A 22,224-nucleotide genomic window follows, 5' to 3' on the forward strand; every position below is an offset into this window, starting at 1 on the left:
AGATGGCAATGATAATCAAGCTCAGAAATCGCCAACCATAAAATTTAAACCAAGCCCAACTTCCAAAATTTGGCAACTTAAGTTAGCTCCATCAACCTGAAGTATCTCATGTTGCCAATTTACCTGTGGCCCTAAATGGGGCTAAATAGAATAGGAAGAATTCTGAGACACAACGAACGGAAACATTCCTTTCTTGCCAGGTATTTCCTCTCTGAAGTTAAAAAAGTAAGAAGCTGAATCAGAGGCACTTCGAGCAGAGAAGCCTTCCTGCCATGGTGACAGCACGGACGGACCTGGAAGACATTGTGCTAAGTGAAGTCAGTGAGTCACGGAAGGACAAGTACCACTGCACGAGTCCGTCTATGGGAGGCACATAAAATAATCAAAGGTATAGAAGTCCACGAATGGTGGTCACCAAGGGCTGGGGGGAGGGGAACTGGGAGCCGTCGCTCGATGGGTAGAAAGGTACAGTCACTCGAGAGCAGGTTCCAGAGACCTGCCATAGCACACAGTGCCTACGGCTGACACTAAGGTGTTGTGCATTTAATAAGTTATTAGGAGGTGGAGCTCCTGCTCAGTGCTCTTACTGCACCCAAAAACAAAACACACAACAATCCAAAAAAAAAAACCCCAAAAACCCACAAAAACACTACCCAAACCAAAGGGACACAAGGGAACTTTTGGACGGGATGGACATGTTCATTACCTGGCTTGTGATGACGGTAACAAGAGTGTATATACACGTTCAAACTCAAATTGTACGTGTTAATTAGATGCAATTTCCTGTATACCAATTATACCTCAATAAAGCCGGAAAAACAACCAACCGACCAATCAACAAACAAACCAGAGAAGGCTGCAGTCCGCGAATAGTTGCTAACGGTCGTCTTGGTACTTCCTGTTCAAACTGGAGGACAGTTAAGCTTCCAGGATGGGGTATTCCTTATGGTTTTCAAAGTCATAGGAGGAATACTGGCTGTCAAGATCAGGAAAGGGAAAAAGCATCGATAATTGAGCAGGTACTAAATGAGGGAAAGTGTCAGATGTATAGGCAGGAAACTGGAAAACATAATTTTCTTTGGGACCAATTAACGTAAGAGCTACTTTGCATATGCTCCATCAGAAAGGTGTCAATGTTGTCAGAAGAAGGAATTTTTTCCTAATGAAAGTTAACATGACACTTGTATTAATGAAACACATTCTGAACTATTTCACAGGAAAAAGAAAAAAAAAAAACCACCTTAAACACAAATACTATCACAAGGCAAGACTTGGGGATATAAATATTCATGACACATTCCACATGTTTAGTTAGGCTCTATTCTTGACTTTTTTTTTTCTCCTGGTTTGTTTTTCTAGGAGGAAAGACGCCAAATATTATGAGCTTCTACTTCAGAATTTTGGACCACGGTTTGACCTAACATCACCTTGTTTCATTTGGCAGAGCACTGTTGTCAAAAATGACACGCGCTGATGAATTAATCATTCATGAAAAGAGGAAGAGGAAGAAACACAGGAAAAAACTTGAAAAGTGATGTGTCTACAAGCTCTCCTGGCGCCTCATCTGGGTCCCAATGTGTTGAAAGCGGCAGAGCGGAGAGATGGGAGATCACACAGGCCCGATTACCATAATTCTTAGACTAGTGCCTGACGAGAAGGAAGGGCCTCGTTACTTCCATTGTCCATTTTGTATCTGTGTCGACAACACAGTGTGAAGATCAGAAACCAAGGGGAACTTTTACCACAAAAACCACGTCTCAGAACCGTTCAGAAGGACAGCTCTGCGAGAGAAGAAAAGTGGTATGGTAACACCCATTTTATAACCAAAAAAAAAAAAAAAATTTTCCTAAGAAATGTGCTCACAACTCTCAACAACAGCCAAATTATGGAAAGAGCCTAAATGTCCATCAACTGATGAATGGATAAAGAAATTGTGGTTTCTCTACACAATGGAGTACTACGTGGCAATGAGAAAGGACGAAATATGGCCCTTTGTAGCAACGTGGATGGAACTGGAGAGTGTGATGCTAAGTGAAATAAGCCATACAGAGAAAGACAGATACCATATGGTTTCGCTCTTATGTGGATCCTGAGAAACTTAACAGAAACCCATGGGGGAGGGGAAGAAAAAAAAAGAGGTTAGAGTGGGAGAGAGCCAAAGCATAAGAGACTCTTAAAAAAATGAGAACAAACTGAGGGTTGATGGGGGGTGGGAGGGAGGGGAGGGTGGGTGATGGGCATTGAGGAGGGCACCTTTTGGGATGAGCACTGGGTGTTGTATGGAAACCAATTTGACAATAAATGTCATATACTGAAAAAAATAAAAATTTAAAAAAAAATAAATAAATAAATAGAAATGTGCTTGCAATTACACAGCACACTATTAAAAGATCAAACCATATTACTAAATGCCCCCTGCTAGAGATTTCTGTCATGTCAACATGTCACAGGTGCTAACTTTTAATTTGGATTATCTAACAGATTTTCCTACAGAAGAACTTTCTGTATTTTAAATCTTATACTAAAATATTTGCTTCTATTTTGTCACAAGTACTGTATCTTCCCACCAAAGCAGTTTGCTAGTTCAGCACACAAGTAACCAAGTTGACGGGTTAATTTATCTTTCGACTTTTCACCTCTAGGAGCTACAGATAAATTGATAATATGTCACTTTTAGCCGGAGGAAAAAAAAACCCAGAAATCCTTCATAGTCAAGAGTTGATACTATAGAGTGACTAGTATAAATTACGTCCCGCAATAGTTATTTAAGACGAAAACAGTCCTCCATTTCTAAACGTGTCATCAAAATCGGCTTTGATTCCAAAATGTTTAATAAAATGGCTTTTTTTTTTTCTAAGCTAGAATTACTCAGAAAGGGATTCCTTGTTCTATTAAGATTGCCAAGTTCCCACATATGCCAGTCTATACCATGATTAAATAAGCTATTTCTCTATGGTACAGAATCTACATCAATCTAATTTTCATTCTGAGTAAATAATGGTGAAACCTGTGGACGGAAAACATTTTTTAAACGGCAGGCTTTTTGGACGTTGTTTTTATTCAACATGTTGCTGAGGAATCATAACATCTGAGCACACTCACTTTGAGCACAGCAACAAAAAGGCCAGTTAGGACCAAATAAAATTGCCACAATCACTCAAATAATAGCATTCATTTTAGAGCTCAATGAAAAAAAAAATACCAAAACAAAACAAAACCCTGTCTAAGAATGAATTCTACCTTAATTGCATTTAATCAACAAACGGGCATACATGCTAAGCTGTAATACAAACAACCCAAGGATAGGCTTACACCCTCGACAAGTTAATAATGTTCTCTGGAACGAAATGTCAAAGGTGGAAGCTGACTTCTAACTAAACATGTATGATGCTGAGAAATCGTATCATGAAAGAAACTAAAGAAAAGTTTTATTTTTGCAAGTGTATGATTGGCCCCCTACCAATGTGGACGCCAACCAAAACACAATTGGTGGTACAATTCTAATTAGTGTGTCTGAACTCTGTTTGGATAGAATTCTTGTGTGTGGTTCACAGGCTGAAAGATACCACACGCAAAATGCATAATGTTCTAAGATTTCTTATTATCCATCATGCCTCATTAATGTAAAAAGCTAAGCTGGAGTGGAGACCAAGGGGAAGGAGCCAGTTCTTTTCCACCCTAAGTAGTCTGAAGGTAGGGCCAGTGTACAGGTTCGGGGATGCAGGCTAAGTGAGTCACAGGCTTCTGAGAGTCCGGAAAACAAGTATAAGGTCGAACCAGCCGTGGAGATGATACACTGTCCCTGACTAAAAATGCTGTGATTTCTTTTTCAACCCCGTATGCATCCTGCCACAAAGTAATCTCTCAATTGCTCCCCGTTCTTGGTGGGGAAAATAAACCCCAGACCAAGCTGGCCGAACGAGGGGAACACATCTGTCCCAGCAGGGAGTGAGCTCCTGACCACATCTCTCTCACTCCCAAATAACTTCCCTTTCTTAGGTGAAGGGTACAAACACTTCTGCCAATTTCTACGTGGCTTACTCTTGAATTGCTATTTTATGGAAATCATCAAGTGTCTTCACAAAGATATAGCTATAAAAATCTTATGGTAGTGATATTCCTAACAGTAAAAAAATAACGTGTTAACCCAAATACCCAACAATAGGAATAGATTAATCATGGTGTTTTCATAACAGAAGATTAGCAAGCTTTTAGAAAACATTTTATATCATGATTTCACATAGAAACTAAACCTTTATAACCATCTTTAAGGCTTATAACCTTTTTCGCTTCACATATTGTAAGTAATCTAAACCACTTCTGATAAAAATTATTTTAACTGAGAGAGATCTAGATTTAAATATCAACTGCTAACCGTGATGAACTCTAGTTGGGGGGATTGTGAATTCTGATTTCTTTCTTTTCGCTTATCTGAATTTTCTACTTTTTTCCCTACGAGAAATATAAATCACTCTTCAAGTTAGAAAAATAAACCCAAAAAGCTTTTTAGAAACGTTTGCTGTGCCCAATCTGCTTCTTTCTCTTCGCCGTACTTCTATGGTATCATGGTAGGTTCACACATGTTTATCTTTGAATCTACCCTGAAAGGCAGAAGTCGAAACACACCCAAGAAAATAAATGATGTCTTCTGAAACCCTTCATTTGCACATCCACCCTGCTGTGGTGTTTTCCTCCCGCTCCACCTCCTGCCCAGAGGTATACAGTCCTAAATCACATCTGCTAATATGGTGGCACTGGGGACAACGAGCATCACCCGCACTTGTGGGGGACCGTGGCGGGGCCACAACTTCCTCACAAGGGGAGCCCTGACGATTCTTTCATGACTTTCTTCCTGACGATACATGTTAACATTTTCAATTTCTGAATGTTCTCAAGAGGCCAAAGACCCGCCCCATCCCAGGTCTGTGCCCACAAAATTTATCTCCGTTTTGACAAAACTCAAGAACGTCGGAGGAAAAGGAAAAATGACAGAACGTGAAAGACGGTAGTTCCAAGGACACAGGGAGGAAAGAACAGAGAACAGAGAACTCCTTCTTGAACATGTAAAAAGTGGTTTACACATTTCCTACGTGACTTCTTGGAGAAAGACAAATCCTACCAGACTTTATGCTAAATAGGTTCACACAAATTCTTCAGGTGGAACATGTTCAAAGCAAAAACTTCATATAAAACTCGAGTCCTGACAGTAATCAACACATGACCATAAATTAGCTGCCAGAGCTGACTACATGATTTAAGAGCACGGGCCCTGGTACTGTTCGTATCCAGGATAAACTGACAATGCCTCCCTTGCTTTTTTAGGTGAAGTCATGGAGGAGACACTCTAATTTTTCTGAGGCCTTTATTTCTTCTTTATGAAAACAAAGACAATATTTACCAAGGATCAACAAATGAAGAGAGTGCAATTTTTGATTCAATACAATAATTTACTTATATGGTTCAGGTTTGGTTTTTTTTTTCTTTCTTTTTTGAGAGAAAGAGAGGGAGAGAGAGAAAATCCCAAGCAGGCTCCCTGTTGTTAGCACGGAGCCCGATGCGGGGTTCAAACTCACGAACCGTGAGACCAGAACCTGAGCCGAAACCAAGAGTCGGACGCTCAACCGACTGAGCCACCCAGGCGCCCCTCTATGGTTTCGTTTCTTACAGGTCCCTCAAATACAGAACAGTGCCTGTTATGTTACCAAAAGGCTCTGGTAGCTGTGAGGTGCGTGGTACCATCACCTGGGACAGAAAACTCCGAAAACTAGTGGGGAAGCCCAGAAGAAAGGAGGAGACGCATAGACCAGGGACTGTGACCAATTCAGCCTACACATTTTGAATTTAAGGTATGCCAAGGTCAGTGTGAAAAAGTCTCAGACACGGGGGTGCTGAAGAAAGGGGTTATGCTGGACATGCTGACAGACTGGGGAAGTCCTCTCCTCTCAACCCCAAATACTCACTAGAATCAAATTTGGGGACGGGTGGCTTGTATAATCCCTAGAGTTCTGATTTCATTGTTCTGGGTAGAGCCTGGGAAGCAGTCTTGTCTTTTTTTTTTTTTTTTCTTTCTTCTTCTTTTCCACAAAGATTTAATTCAAACAAAGGGCACTTTCATTCAAACTTTTGTTTTGTTCATTCAACATACATTTAAAGGGATGAATTCTTTTATTCATTTTTTTAATGTTTTATTTATCTTTGAGAGAGAGAGAGAGAGAGAGAGAGAGAGAGAGAGAGATTACTAGCAGGGGAGGGGCAGAGAGAGAGAGAGGGAGACACAGAATCCGAAGCAGGCTCTAGGATCTGGGCTATCAGCACAGAGCCCAATGTAGGGCTCGAACTCGTGAACCACAAGGTCATGACCTGAGCCAAAGTCAGCCGATTAACCGACTGAGACACCCAGGTTCCCCTTCATTTGTTACTGTTTTTTTAAGAGAAAGTTCACATAACATAAAACTAGCCATTTTAAAATGTAACAGTTCAGGGGCGCCTGAGTGGCTCAGTTGGTTAAGTGCCTGACTTCGGCTCAGGTCATGATCTCACGGTTCACGAGTTCGAGCCCCACGTTGGGCTCTGTGCTGACAGCTCGGAGCCTGGAGCCTGCTTCGGATTCTGTGTCTCCCTCTCTCTCTGTCCCTCCCCTGCTTGCACTCTGTCTCTCTCTCTCTCAAAAATCAATAAACGTTAAAAATAAAATAAAATAAAACTAAAAAAATGTTAACAGTTCAGTGGCATTTAGTATATTCACAACCTTGTGCAACCATCTAGTTCCAAAACGTTTTCATCACCCCAGAAGGAAATCCTGTACCCATTCAACAATCACTTTATGTTCCTTCTCCCATAGTCCCTGGAAGTGACTAATCTGCCTTCGTCTGTATGAATTTACCTATTCTGAATATTTCATATGAATGGAAACATATAATGTGATCTCTTGTAACAGCTTCTTTCACTAGGTATGTGTTTGAGGCTCATCCATGTTGTACCACGTGTATCCACGCTTTTCCCTTTTTATGTCCAAATAATATTCCACTGTATGGATATACCACCCTTTGTTGATCCATTCATCCATCAGGGGACATTTGGGTTGTTTCTACCTTTTGGCTGTTGTGAATAGCGCTGCTATGAACATCAACATACAAGTATCTGCTTGATTACCCGTTCTTGATTCTTTGGGTTATACGCCTAGCAGTGGAATTGCTGGGTCAGAGGATAATCCTGTATTTAAATTTTTGAGGACAAAAATTGTTTAAGTTCTCTAGATGGTTCAGGATAAAGCTGGTGTTGTGACTCACGAACGGAGAGGATGAATGGGGCCCTGAAAATAAATGGAACGCACCAGGGGGAAGATGTGGCGGGGGGGTGGTATGACGAGGCCAAGGCAAAACCTTGGAAACAGGACACTTCAAAGGCTGCTGAAAAGATCCCATAAGGAAGACATGTAGGAAAAAGAGGAGTCACAGAAACATATGAGAATCCAGAGGGGGGAGCCACTGACTTCAGCTGCTGAGGAGGAATCAAGAAAGAAATCGAGAATCTTTGCATATGGCAAGATACAGGTCACTGGAGTCGGGGACCTGCTAGTTTCTCTGAGGCCCTGCTTACAAGGAGTCGGGGCCCACATAAGATGTAAAGTAGAAGATACGTGAGTCCTGCCATATACTCTTATTTACTCTTTGTTCTTAACTGGCACAGACCATGTCACTATTCTCCCGGACACACGATGCACGTATCAAGCCTCCGACAAAAATGTAATTAGACCAACCAGTTTTTACCTCGATAAATAATGTGGCAGGGTCCCTGGCAGATACAACAGTAAACCTCAGGAGATTTCTGACCTGTACCTGTTTTTCTGACCATGTAACGACCTTTCTAGGATTTTAACTACACGGAAAATATTTTGGGTATAATAAGGTATAATTAGCTAAATGTGTGTGAGTCTAGTGTCCGCAAAGTAGGTAACAAATTCTTACATTATTTCCTCTGTTTTCTGCCTAAAATATTGTTTTCGCTTAAAGGTGTTATCAGTTTTTATACAACACCCACCAGTCTCGGAATCAACGTTGACAGGACACGGGGCTTCACGAGCTCACTGAGGTTATTTTCCGAAAGCAATTATTTTCTTCTATTATTAGAGAAAGGGGTAACTTTTACAGTGATTACATTTTAAAGATGAAAAGTGAGAATTAAGGTCAACCTTATGTTTGAAGTCACATTAAATTTAATTTACGGTTAAATTCTCAACGAATAGTAAGCAACATCTGAAGTACACGAGTGCTTTTTTTTTTTTAAAGTAGGTGTTGATTTTCTTAAAATCTTGAGTGTGAAACCAGCCAAGAAATGTTTCCTAGAGTAGTAAAAGTGATACGCTCTCCTTTTTTCAATTAGTGTTTCTATTTTGTAGACAGTAACAGTATTTAATTTGAAATTTCCTCTTTCTGTGCCAATTCCAGTTGGAACTCCTTCCTGTGAAGTCTTTGAGTGCACAGCTTTATGTGATACACAAAGCCCTCTGAAAGCAGCCAAAGAAAGAAGGGGGAGAAGATGTTTTTCTTTAGTATCAAGCACCTGGCAAGGAAGCGGCGCGTTCCTGTAAAGCCTTGAAGGCATTCCTGCTCTCCCCGGAGAATCCAAACGGACTCGTTTTGATTTCCCTTTGAAAAACCATGAAGTGAGAGCACGTTTGCTTTGATTTAGTTTACCAGACTTGCCCATGTTGTTTCTTGTTGCTTGATTCTGCTCACCGACAAGTCAGGGTGATGGCCCCTTGACCCACTCGCGGTTGGCAAGGGAGAGGGACGTCCTCACCATGACTTCTGGCTCCGGGTGGAACTAGAGGAACAACCCCCTAGTGCTGTGGGCCTCGCAGAAACCAGGTACCTAAGTCGGCAGCTTTACGGCACAGACACAAAGGGGAAATTATGAGAAAAGAGCGTTTCACCACTACTCCTTCTCCACTTCTTGCCATTTGCCACGTCCCTGAGCTAACGTGCCCAAATGGAACCCAGGGAAGAAAGCACAGTATCAGCTGCTTCAAAAAGACAGGATAGAGGGGGCTCCTGGGTGGCCCAGTCCGTTGGGCGTCAGACTCTGGCTCAGGTCATGATCTCGCGGTTTGTGAGCTCAAGCCCCACGTCGGGTTAGCTGCTGTCAGCAAAAAGCCCGCTTCCGATCCTCTGTTCCCCCTCTCTCTACCCTCCCCGCCCCCCCAGTGCTTGTTCTCTCTCAAAAACCAATTAAAAAAAAAAAAAAAAAGACAGGATAGAGGCACCTGGGTCGCTCAGTGAGTTAAGCCTCTGACTTTTGCTTTCAGCTCCGGTCACGATCTCACAGTTGTAAGATCAAGCCTGCATCCGGTGCCCCGCTGGCTGTGGAGCCCGCTTGGGATTCTCTCTTGCCCTTGTCCTCCGCCCCTCCCCCGCTTGCTCACACCCACGCACCTACAGGTGTGCTCTCTCTCAAAAAAAAGATTAAACAAGTAAAACAGGACACCAAAACACAGGATGAAAGAATAAACAGATAAGGTGGACTTCATCAAAATTGAAATCTTTTGTGCTGCCAACAATACCTTCAAGAAAATGAAAAGACAACCAACAGAACAGGAGAAAATATTTGTAAATCCTATTTCTGATAAGACAGTCGTATATATGCGGTGAACATAAAGAACTCTTGCAACTCAACAAGAAGACAAATAATCCAACTTAAAAATGGACTCGAACAGACATTGGCATGGCCGTTACGCACATGCAAGGATGCTCAACATGATTCATTTTTAATATTTCAATTAATTTAGTATTTCAATTTTTCTCTTTTATCTATGTTTTATAATTAATTACTATTAGTCATCAGGGAAATGCAAATCAAAACTATGAGATACCACTTTATACCCACTGGGCGAAACAGTGAAAAAGACACATAACAAGTAGATGGATATGGCCAAGCTGGCACAGTCACAGATCGCTGGTGAGAATGTAAAAGGGTGTAGCCACTTTGGAAACCGGCCTGATGGTTCTTCCAGAGATCAGACATAGACATACGAGCTGACACAGCGTTTCTGCTCCTTGAGAAACGAAAACAGATGTCCATACGAAACGTATACATGAATCTCCATTGCAGCATTACTCATAGTGGTCAAAAAGTATAAACAATCCAAGGTAATCAAGACGGATGACTAACAGTGGTATATCTATACAACGGAACGTTATTCAGCTACGAAAAGGAACGACGTACTGATATATTCTGCAACACGGAGGAACCTTGAAAACATTACGTTAAGTGCAAGAAGCCAGAAGCAGACCCCATCTCATATCCTTGTATTCATACGAAATGTCCCAGATAGGCAAATCTGTATAGACAAGAAAGCAGATTCGTGGTTGTTTAGCACTGAGCGAGGCTGGGGGAGGGTGGAGGAGGATGGGGATTGACTAACAGGAGAAAAGAGGGTTAAAAATAGTCTGAAATTGGTTGTGGTCATGGTTACAACACGTCGTGAGCAGCCTCAAAGACACTGAACTATATACTTTAAAGGTGAATTGTATCTCAAGAAAATTGTTTAAAAGAGAGAGAGAGAGAGAGAGAGAGAGAGAAAGGGAGACCGTTATAAAACTCGGAAGCCTGGCCTTTCACGTCCAGATGCTTAGTCATTCCTCACTATTCTGGGTCCCTCTTACCGTGCCAAGCTTCCGGACGTAGAGGTAACACGCAGCTCCTATTCACTATTGTAAACACTTTTGAATCTGTTCCTCACCCTGGGGTCCTTGAACATCCTACAACCACAGCACAACAGCTACATTCCTCTCCACCACGGAGGCCCCACCGGCCGCCACCCCGGCTCTTCTTGGCCTTTGATGATGTGTTCCAAATTACGAAAAGGGTTCAAGAGAGAAGGATAAAATGATAGAGAACTATCAGCATCCGAAGACGGTTCAGGGTTCTGAGTATGTGTACTCACGGGAAAATGGCAACAGATTTTTTGGTCTCCAAGAAGAATACCAAGACTCACTAGAGTGGGGAGCAAGGTTGGAGAGGCAAGGGAGAGACTTTCCTGTAGCTGTCCCCCAGAGTTGCCGGCCATCCCAAACAGGCAGTGTTACGAGAGGTCTGGGTAGAGAGGTGTGGCAGATGATGTCACTAGGGCCTTTTAGTCAGGCAGAAACAGCACTGTCACTGTGACAGCCATTATTCTGAACGGACGACGCTTGAACCCACAAGAGGCGTTCTTGAAGCATCAATGCGGTGAGGAATTTAAAAGCATCCTGATAACTGATTTCTGAGAAAATACCCAAGGAAACAACGTATAAAAAACGTGTAACCCTAAAATAGAAGAGCAAGCACAGATCAGATTATTAATCCAAGGATTTGGACGGTGCACTGAACCATGTACCAAGCACTGCCCAAGGACAGTAGTTTCGGAGATGGAAAGCTCTCCTCTCAGCTCTCAAGTCGTCTGCTGCACAACCAAGGTGGTGCCGCTCATCTTTCTAGTATTTTCTTTATAATCGTGACCCTCAAATCTCTATCAGAATTGGACCTTGCATGGCCAGTAGCCCGCGGAAAGTAGCAACGCCCACCCTCAGAAACCTTCCCAGATTTCCTGAAAAAACAACCAAGTCCCTCACCTGAATGCTAATACAGCACTGTGTGTCAACTAACTGGAATTCACATGAAAGCTTAAAAGACAACAACAAAGTCATCTGGCTGGGTCCAAACACAAAAGCTGGTATAGCGTGGCCCCCACCAAACCTCCTTACTGAATAGAAATACCTACTGTATGTCAGAAAAGAGGCATCCAAATTCCTCGAGTCTTGGAGATTGAGCCCAGACATCCAGAACCAAAGAACCAAGTAGCTAGGGCCTTGCCACACCTGCTCACGGCAGACTTATTCCAGTTACTCTCCCAGGGCAAGTAAGACTGGAGGCCCCAGCTCTTCTCTTATGTTTTCAGGAGACAACAAACAAAACTGTAAAAACCACTAACTGCCTTACCTAAAATCTGTGAATGGATGGTTAAATTAGTATTTTTATTTTGCTTGTTTTTTTTTAATCTGTTTAAAGTTTTTATTTATTTTGAGAGAGAGAGAGAACGAGTACAAGCAGGGGAGGGGCAGAGAGAGAGAGAGAGAGAGAGAGAGAGAGAGAGAGAATGAATCCCAAGTAGGCTCCACACCATCAACACAGAGCCCAACTCGGGCCCTAACTCACAAACTGTGAGGTCATGACCTGAGTAGAAATCCAGAGTTGGATGCTTAACGGGCTGAGCCACCCAGGCACCTCTATTTCGCTTGTTTTCCTTTTCAAATGAAACTTTACCCTTAGAATTTCCATGCATTGTTTTGTTTTTTAATAAAAGCACAGGTTACAGCCACATTGGAACGTGAACCCGGCATAGTCTGCATCTGCTTACCTGCAGCATATGACCGCCTTACACGAAAGCGCCAAATCCAGGAAGCTTCTCCTGACTTCAAAGGACAGTGCGTACTTCAGGGTGTGGCCATCGATGATGAGGGCCACATCGTTCTCCTTGCCCAACAGATTCCCAAGGTCGGTGCAATGCTGCGTAATGGCTGCCCTTGTTGCCTGAAACGAGAGTTGGGGGGCGGGGGGCATGTGTTTAATATTTCAAATTTTAGGTGTTTAATATATCAAAAACAGAGTGCCATACCCATTCTAATGTAACGCATACAGAGTCCGATGTGGCGCGTGTCTAGAATTCGCTGGAATGCCTGCTAGGTCTGTCGTATGGATGAACGTATCCCCTTTAATGATATTTACATTTGACATTTAAAATAACCTACTCTAGTTACAGTCCAGGCCGAGCTACGGCATCCAAATTCTTCTCCGTTGGAATTTTAATTGCTAAGGTTCTGAGGACAGTTTTTCTCCCCACTCCTTTATACTCCATATGGAGTTTTCTCAGTGCCTCTAGAACAGGAGACTCCATACAAACAAACGGGTGGTGGTGTTTTTTTTTTTTTTATTATTTCCAAAAGATAAAGGTGCTAAAACTTAAATGGCAAACATTTCTCAGTTTGCACAAGATAATCTTTAAAGCCTCCAAAAAGTATTAGGGGATATAAAATTAATACAAAAGATTAATTTCTCTTCTCTGCTGAGATCTTCAGATTAAACCATTTCTCCCCATGGGTCGTCACAAGAAGAAACAAACTGATCATGTTTTTCATGTTCCAGAAAATATTTAATCAAATTAAACACTTTAAAATAATATGTTTTAAGATATTAGTACCAGCCTAAATAAGCACCTTGGTGTGATGTCTCTTATCAGATAGAACTAAAGCATAGAATCATTCTTTGGATTAAAAAAAAAAAACTATGTCTGACTTCCCGGTGAATTTATGACTACGAGTAGGATATCTGCTTCAAACAGAAGAATAAAATCTCTGGCTCACAAAAATATACGGTTTAAATGAATCGGGGAAACACAAAAGTCTGCTGAAATTATCGTCTGGACGACTGTCCTTTGGCTATTAAGCTACATTTACATATAATTGATCCACACGATAACATAAATTACCGTCTTCAAGAAACATGTCAAATGGACAGGAATCTTTCCACCGCTGGTTAAACCGAGCATCAGCTACTACCACAAAGTGGAAAACAGGTTCTACTGTCTTACGGCTCAGTTTTCATTCTCAGTAAGAGACTTCCAACAACACTTATCGGAAAGATGTATTTGAGGCATAATTGTGGCCTAGAGCCCCGTTCTGGAGTCAGATGGCCCAGGGACTGGTCCCAGCTCTCCACTTATTACCTCTGTGACCCTGGGCGGGTTACTTAACCTCTTTAAACAACGATTCTCAAGTGTAAAACGGGGCTAAGAATACTTACCTCACAGCACTTTTGTTATAAACAAATGAGCTAATCAGGGCAACCTGCTTAACACTGAGCTTGGCAGATAATAAGCACTCAATGAAGCCCATTCTTCCTCTGGTTACTACCCTACATCTAGGAAAATACACAGTTGGGCTACTTTGGGCAGTGAATAAATGCCATTGCTGCTGACAATGCCTTCCTTGTCAGCGTAGTGACATAGGCATAATGGATAGAACAGTGCCCGAAGAATAAAAGTTGACTTTCAGTAAAATAAAGGAAACTTTACACATTTTTAAACTCTCGATTAGTTGCATAATTCTGAATCTCAGATAAAACGTCTACGTTTACCTCATCTGTGCCAACAGCCTGCCCTTTAGAATCTGGGTGGAAAGAAGAAAATCCCACCCACTCAGAGAAATCCCGGTGTGGCAGCTTGGGTGTGTGCACCGGGAAACTCAGACAAGTCTGGGCAATTCTGGAGAGGGTGCTGGCCAGAGGTCGATGCAGGGGGCACAGAAAAACCTCCTAGAAAATATCTTACTGAAAGGGACGAGGCAAGATGTATGGAACTGGTCCTTGGACAACGTGCCAATACTGTCGTGGAGGCACCGTCTAGCCCAGCGAAACTTACCCTCGCTGCCACCCCACCCCCTGGACTTATGGAGGAAAAGGTTGAAGAATTCAAATCCCTGAGATGAGGAGACCCCTGCCTGTGGCTGTGTTTTAAGGGGGCACAGTACAAATGGAGATACGCAGCAGCGGTAAGATCATGGAGGGTACTTTCTCCACTTAGGGTTATTTCTGTCCTGCTCATAAAGACAGACTGGAGCCTTCTTCCTCAGCCTAAGGGTTGGCAGCTGACCGCCCGCGAGCGTGAGAGGCTCTGGGGCATGAGCAGGGAGGGTGCCAAGCACTGGGAATGGGAATGGCAGAAATATGGTTAATGAGGAAACCATGCTCCTCAGACACAGACAGTCCTCCCCTTGCCCCCACAATCAGTCAAGCAGTTATAGGGAAGGACCCGAAAGGGAGCTGGAGTTTCAACAGTGGCAGGCAGGGACACAGAGTCGCACACATGGCCCCTCTTCCTGAGAGCCTCGTCTGCCACAGCCCACAGTGGCCTGGGAAACATGGATGACACTGAGTTGACAGGTTTCCAAGTCGTACCGGGAGAAGTGCTGTGGACTCAATGTGTGTATCTCCCCAAAACTCATATGTTGAAACTCTAATCCCCAGTGTGATGGTTATTTGGAGGTGGGGCCTTTGGGAGGTAACTAGGTCAAGAGGGGGAGGCACTCCCAATGAGATCAGTGCCCTTACTAGAAGGGACGAGGGAGTCTCTTCCTTCTCTCCCTTTCTCTCTCTCTCTACCCCGCCCACTCTACTCTCCCCCCTCCAGCCACGGGAGGACACAGCTGAAGACAGCTGCTCCACAAACCCGGAGGAGAGCCCTTGGATCCAATGTCCTTGGCGCCAATGGATCTGCCGGCACCTTGATCTTAGACTTCCCAGCCTTCAGAACCATGAGGAATAGATTTCTGTCGGTTAAGCCACCCAGTTTTGGGGCCAACGGACCAAGCTAAGACAAAAGACGACCCCTTGAGCCCACCGGTGATGCAGCACTACTCTTGGCATAATGGATTTGGATATGAAAACACGTGGCCTGTGACCAAGGCAACACACAGACTGAGCACACGACAACTGCCATCATGTTTACTGCCCGGAATGAGCCTCCTAACATAGTAGCCGTAGGACAGATCCGTGCTTAGTACCGAACGTGGAAGAGAAGGCTGCTAATACGGGGGCGCAGGGAGAGGGGAGGCAGGACAAGGCCTCTTGGAGCAGGAGATGCCCGTGGAAGTGAATGATGACCCCTTGGCCCAGTTGAACTGCAAACCGTAGAAACGTAGCAGTCACGTTTTCCCTTTGCAGAGACTGCAGCAAACATGACTGTTACTATGTGGGCCATTTGGTCTTCCTGGTACATTTTCCTTTCCCTTTTTTCCAAGTTTTTATGTAAATTCCAGTTAGTCAACGTACGGTATAATATTAGTTTCAGGTGTAGAACCCAATGATTCATCATTTACGTACAACGCCCAGGGCTCATCACAACTGCCCTCCTTAATACTCATCGCCCATGTAGCCCATCCCCTGCCCCTCCCCTCCAGTAACCCTCAGTTTGTTCTCTATAATTAAGAAGCTGTCTTCTGGTTGACCCTTCTTATTCCTTTTGCCTGCCACGCTCTCTACTCCTAACCGCCGCTCCTATCCAAACTGTCCTGTTCTCTCACTTCATCTACACGGAATCGCACCTTTGCCTTTGAGATTGAAAACCTTCCCTCCCACTAAAACCTCTCCTAACTCCCCATCCTCCCAACTCCACCCTTGACTTGTCTCCAGCCTCCACTTCAGTTCCTTCCAATGCCCACTCAGCAATAATCTTTGATCAAACCCAGACTGGTTGGGTTCATTGCACATGTGTGGCAGAATATAGGTCCCTTCTGTGCAGTTCTCAAGCAAGCCAATCGAAGGTATTACTATCACAAACAGTTCCTTATTCTCAAATGGACTATGATTCAAAAGTCTATTTGTAAGTCGGTTATTGGGCACTTAGAATCTATTTTCCCAAAGGAACGATGTTACAAATTGTGGTTGGATCCCAGGGCCTGTTAATGCCTATTTAGCCTAGTCGCTAAACTTTATACTGCAGTCTCTTATTTTAATAAAAAACCAATTACTGAAAGTTACAATGGACTTAGCTGTTATGAGGGGCACGGGGAGTTGGGACTAGAAGTTTCATTCCCAGAAAGATACAGAACATTCCAAAACCCTTCGCTAGAATTTGCCTTTTAGGCATTAATATTAAACAATCTATTTCCAGGGTTTCATACACGTTCTACAATTTTATTTTCCTTTGCAATTAAAAACACACACGGTTTATAGCCAAAAGCGAGCGAGGGCAACTACAGACCGTTCCTGTAGGTGCAGCAAACACTCACCGCTCCCTTGGTTGAGCTGTACTGGGAGCCCTGCATCTCTTATCAGTAAGCTCTACGCTGGCCTTTCCATTTTCAGTTGTTTTTTTTTTTTTAATTATATAAACAGCATAGACAGTGCTACCCTTGATCTCAGGAAATGGTTGTCTGCTCACAGATCTCAGGTTCATCTGAAGTACAGCTGAAGTTCAATCTGAATTTATGCGCAGGTGGGATCTGAAAGGTGGCTCTCCGGTTCATCACTCCGGGTTTAATCAACCCAGAAAGATGAAGATTTCTAGAATCTGGATGCATTTCTACCGATTTGCAGATAGCAGGAATCTCTCCTCAAAATGAAACCGTTCCAGCAACACTGAAAAATGTCGAGGTAGGCAACCCTCTCCCTCCGTGAGCTTGGCAAGTGTCGAGAGGAATTTCTTAGACGCTGAGGTAGCAGCAGCTGCCTCAGACCCCACTTTGATGTTCTGCAAATTCCAACGGGCTCAGAGCTGACCATGCTGAAAGCCAGGATGGTTCAAGTTTCACGAGCAGCAATTCGGCCAAATCATACTACGCCTTCGAGAACAAACTCCCTTCTCCTGGATTAACCTCGGGCTAATGAGGATCTAATGGTGATGCTCATCCTCTAGACCATGGGTTCAAAAGGGTTTTGTTGTTTTTCCATTCCAGCCGCCTATTTTTCTTGTCTCTTGCCCACTGTCATAGGTCACTTCTCTCGCCACTGCATTCTACCACTCTTCCACCCATTTCCGCTGCCCAGACTGTCAGAGCAGCCACAGCAGCATTCTTCTTATTCTTGCCACTGCCTTTATTTTACTATCATTTTCACTTCCAATATAATCACACTTGTTTCCTGACAGCATTAACACGCACAATACTTTGGCATTTATAAATCCTAATGGATATGAAAGTTTGTAACACTTAAAAGACAAAGCACAAACCCGGCAAACCCATGACAGGCAAATAAAGAAAGTCAAGGCTGGGAAGACAAGATAGTTACTCATGGCCCCTACTGGCAGCTGTTGATGCCTGGAGAGCTGATACCTTTCTGCTCTGGATGTTGCTTTGTTCTAATCTAACAAGGTTCATTAAAAAGTAAGAGGAATCTCTGTTAAGTGTGTAATGTTTCAAGGATTTCCTAGAATGCTAATAATTTCGAGGAGGATAGGATGCTATTTCACAGGCACTGAGCAAACCTTCTTAAGAGATAATTTGGCCTCTTGCCTCCATGTACCCAAGTACCTGTCTGGTACCCTCAAGTCACCTCTTATTGTCACCCCCATCAAGCATTTCTCTACACTGGCCATCTCCACCTCCCACAAAATGTTCTATTGCTGACAAAAAAATTTTTTTTTTATCTTCTGAGAGTAAACCAACTCAATTTACTGAATTCACAGCAACAGACAAGCCTCTACAGAGGTTTTGTTTTGGTTAATCGACTTCATTGAGCTATAATTAATATAAGGTTGAGCCATTTTAAATGCACAATTCAAGGAGTTTCGGCAAAGGTACGCAGTCATGTGACTCTGTCCGTAACCAACACACAGAACATTTCCATTACCCTAAAAACGTTCCGTCCTGCCATTCTGCAGGCAATCCCACCCCCACCCCACCCCCAACCCATTCCCTAGCAATCCTCAATCCACTCTGTCACTATAGTTTTGCCTTTTTGCGGATGCCATATAAATAGAATCAGAGTTCACAGTGTCTTCTGTCTGGCCTATTCATCTAGCCTAAGGCTCTGCGATCTGTCCGGTGTTTCTGCACTCATCAATCCCTTTCTGTTTCTGAGTCGTATTCCACTGTATGAATATGCCCCATTTTGTTTAATTCACTCACCCGTTATTACACATCTGGGTTGCTTCCGGTTTTAGGAGATCATGAATAACGCTAGTGTAAGTATTTGAGTCTTTGTGTGGACACGTACTCCTACTTCTCCTGGGTAGACACCTAAGATTGGAACCACTCTGTCCTACCACCTACACAGACACACAGGGCAAGTGTTCATCTAACTTTAATTTTTTTTTTTTTTAACACTTATTCATTTTTGAGAGACAGAGCATGAGCAGAGAAGGGGTAGAGAGAGAGACACACAGAATCTGAAGCAAGCTCCAGGCTCTGAGCCATCAGCACAGAGCCCGATGCGGGGCTTGAACTCACGAACTGCGAGATATGACTTGAGCCGAAGTCGGACACTCAACCGACTGAGCCACCCAGGCGCCCCAAGTGTTCATCTAACTTTAAAGAGACCGGGAGGGGCTGTTTCCGACTTAAAAAGACACGGCTGAGGCACTTCGCCTTCTTCCCAGGCCCATGTGCACGCCCTGGCTGCTCCCCGCAATCCTTGTCCACACGGGCACCATCAGTCTTTTTGATTTCAGCCCTTCTCGTGGGCGTGCAGTGTCAGATTTAGTGGTTTTCATTTGCATTTCCCTAATGACTAATGGTGTTGACTATTTCCTAATGCTTAATGAATTAAACGAATTCTGTCTGGGGGGATTTTAAGACACACAAGTAAGCAAAGTGGAATAATTCAGGGAGTACACAGGGGCCGTTCTTGTGCAGGCTGCTAAGCCCCAAGAACCCCTCTTCAGGAGAGCTGGGATATCCTGCTTTTCAAATTTCTTCTTTTCACATCTCTCGTCTCTAGAAGACCCACGTTTTCGTGGAAAGGCATCCCAGACAGCGTGAGAAGGGGGACACAGGAGGTGGGGAATATGGCAGAAAACTGGCAGCAGCTGTAAATGAACAAGTACCATTTATTTAAAGGGGGGGGGGACCATTTACTGTCCACTTATTTTTAGCCTTCAGGGCCTAGAAAATGTCTGAAGACTACAATCACTGCTATTTATTGAAAGACCATTTGACTAACAGTTGTGGCTGAGCTCAAATCATTCAGGTTAAAGAATTCCCTGAAAACATGCACTTTCATTATCACAAAGGATATTAAATAGCAAACCTAGCAGGCTTACTTTATTCAAAAAGCTGTATTTTGATTTTAGTACCGGGAATCGTCTTACATGCTAAACAAATATATTCTTGAATGGCTATATATGAGGAGATCTCAAAAATAATTTATATGCTCTAAAAAGCATCGCTATTTGAATATGGACTGAGAATCTTTTTTTTTTTCAATTTGTTAAAATGTGGAATTCTTCTTAAAGTAGATAACCCTTTTCCTCTAAGAAAACGATTTCAAAGTGTGACCCTCCCGCAAGAAGAATGCAAAATCAGCATTTGTCAGTGATCATGCAGCTGTGTATAAAATGACCCTCCATAATTCCATGAACGATTGCTTGTCACACATTTGTCCAGACTGGATCTCTGGGAGTCACCGTAGACTTCAGAGACGCAATGAATCACTGCCACGGTTAATATCACCCTAACTAGGAATAATTTTACTATGAACACAAACACTTTAACTTAATTAATTTTCTGACCTTTGGGGATTTACATTTTTAACCTTCGGCGTATTCGTAGCCACCACCTATTTAGCTATCTCTAAAATCTGCTCGACACTTGGAGTTATTTTAAAATGCCCAGACCAAACACAATGGTGATCACGTTTATAAATTTAAAAAGAAACTACTGCAGAAAATCATCCCCAGACAATTAAAATTTGCAAAGTAGTTGAAATGAACCGCGTGATTAATTATGTCACATAAACTTTAGCAAAGGAAGACAGAGTGCCATCTTACACGGAACGATAAAGTACCAACAGCAAACCAAAGATCCACATGTGGCTCAAGTGACGAATGCTGGTATCTGCTAAGTCATCATAGAAAGCATAGCATAAGTAGCGCAAAGTCATTTCAATTTCTGAGCTACTCCCTTGCTTTACGATAAAACCAATTTTTTATATAACTTATTGTCAGACTGGTTTCCATACAACACCCAGTGCTCCTGCCGACAAGCGCCCCCCTCACTGCCCATCACCCACTTTCCCCTCTCCCCCAACCCCCATCAACCCTCAGTTTGTTCTCGGTACCCAAGAGTCTCTTACGGTTTGCCCAATTCCTTAAAACCATATGCTCGCTTTTTGAATAACCCTTACAGGTGCCATGTAGGAAAATGAACATAATAATCTTAACTAGTTAATTTCCTGCCCTTAAGGACTCAATGTTTTAACTTTAGTATTTCAATAGTACAGCCACGACACTTACTACTCCTAAAATCTTCTTAACTCTCAGAGGAATTACAATGTGCCCAGGCTGTGTGTGACTCATGCAAACAGCACATGACAGTATATTAAAAAAAAAAAAAAAATCCCAAATCCACATGTGGCAGCTGTGGTCTGAGGTAGTGAACAGGGAATCATGAAGGCTCTAGCCACACGAAGAAACTGTGACCTTTGGCTCACCACTAGGACCCACTGGAGCAAAAAGACGACACACAAATTGCTGAGACTGGCCCACCACCCACAGCTCCCCGGCTGTGGCTGAGCCACCTCAGACAAGTTCTGGAAAGCACCTACCAGTGGGACCTCTTCGATTTTCCTTGAATCAGTAGGAGTCGGGGGGAGAGAGAGAGTTATGTGAGAGGAAAGAACAGCTGTATACAAATCCCCTGCTATGTTAGGAAAATATTTCGTGTTTATGTGGAACAATGGTAGCACATTTAAAACTGGGAATAAAATCAGTGGTGTATTTTATTACACATGGATTTTTAAAACAAAACCAAATAAGTAAGCAAAAATGTGTAGAATAAGTCCCATTTCCACTGGAGATCACCACACTGATGACTGGGCAAGGAGGAACTCTCAGCACATACGCCTGGCCAGAAGGCTTCCCCAGTTGTGCAGAATCCATTAACGAACTGGGGGGGGAGGGGGGGGGGCGGGGGGCAGGCCGGGAGTCAGGCTGGAACACCCCTCACCATTCTCTTGTCTACACAGACTGACAAGGATTCAAGGCCACGGAGACAGAAGTTTACATTGAAATATAGAACAAAAAAAGAAAAACCTTTAATGACTCTCTAGCCATTAAGAGCTTATTATGTGCACAGGTTTGTAGGGGTGGAGAGGCCCAGAGCAAAGGAAGGAGAAACATCGAAAATGGCACACGACAGCCAAAGACCACTGTGGGCAGCGGGTACCGACGCAGGCCTGTAAGGCTGGGGAACCACGGGCACAGCTGGGAAGGTGCCGGGAGGGTGGCGAGGCTGGGAGGACAGAAGGAAGCATTTGTACACCAAATGCAAAGCAACGGCTTCTACATATAAAAATACCACACTCAGATGTTCACCCACTGACAGCAGAGATGACGGAGTGGGACAGGAAGCGGACCAGCAAGGAGCCTTCAGATGATGAGAGTCTAACCTCTGACTGGGGTCACAGAGACAAAACCAGGAAACGCATTTCACGAGAAGGATGCGTGGTGTCTGGTGAATGGTCAGAGGGCAAGAG

General features: G+C 43.3%; 1 protein-coding gene across 4 annotated transcripts in view; it reads right to left on the reverse strand.

Annotated features, from left to right (window-relative positions):
- ATP8A2 (ATPase phospholipid transporting 8A2) overlaps positions 1 to 22,224 on the reverse strand; it is a 598,035-nt gene that overhangs the window by 288,982 nt on the left and 286,829 nt on the right. For all 4 annotated transcript variants that reach the window (XM_078445879.2, XM_078445975.2, XM_078445933.2 and 1 more), the window contains one exon: positions 12,398 to 12,570. In XM_078445879.2, coding sequence (XP_078302005.2) covers positions 12,398 to 12,570 — 173 coding nt within the window. The remainder of the gene's footprint in view (positions 1 to 12,397; positions 12,571 to 22,224) is intronic.

Source organism: Panthera onca, chromosome A1 (assembly GCF_046562875.1).
Source record: "Panthera onca isolate mPanOnc1 chromosome A1, mPanOnc1 haplotype 2, whole genome shotgun sequence".
In the NCBI taxonomy this organism is placed as follows: Eukaryota; Metazoa; Chordata; class Mammalia; order Carnivora; family Felidae; genus Panthera; species Panthera onca.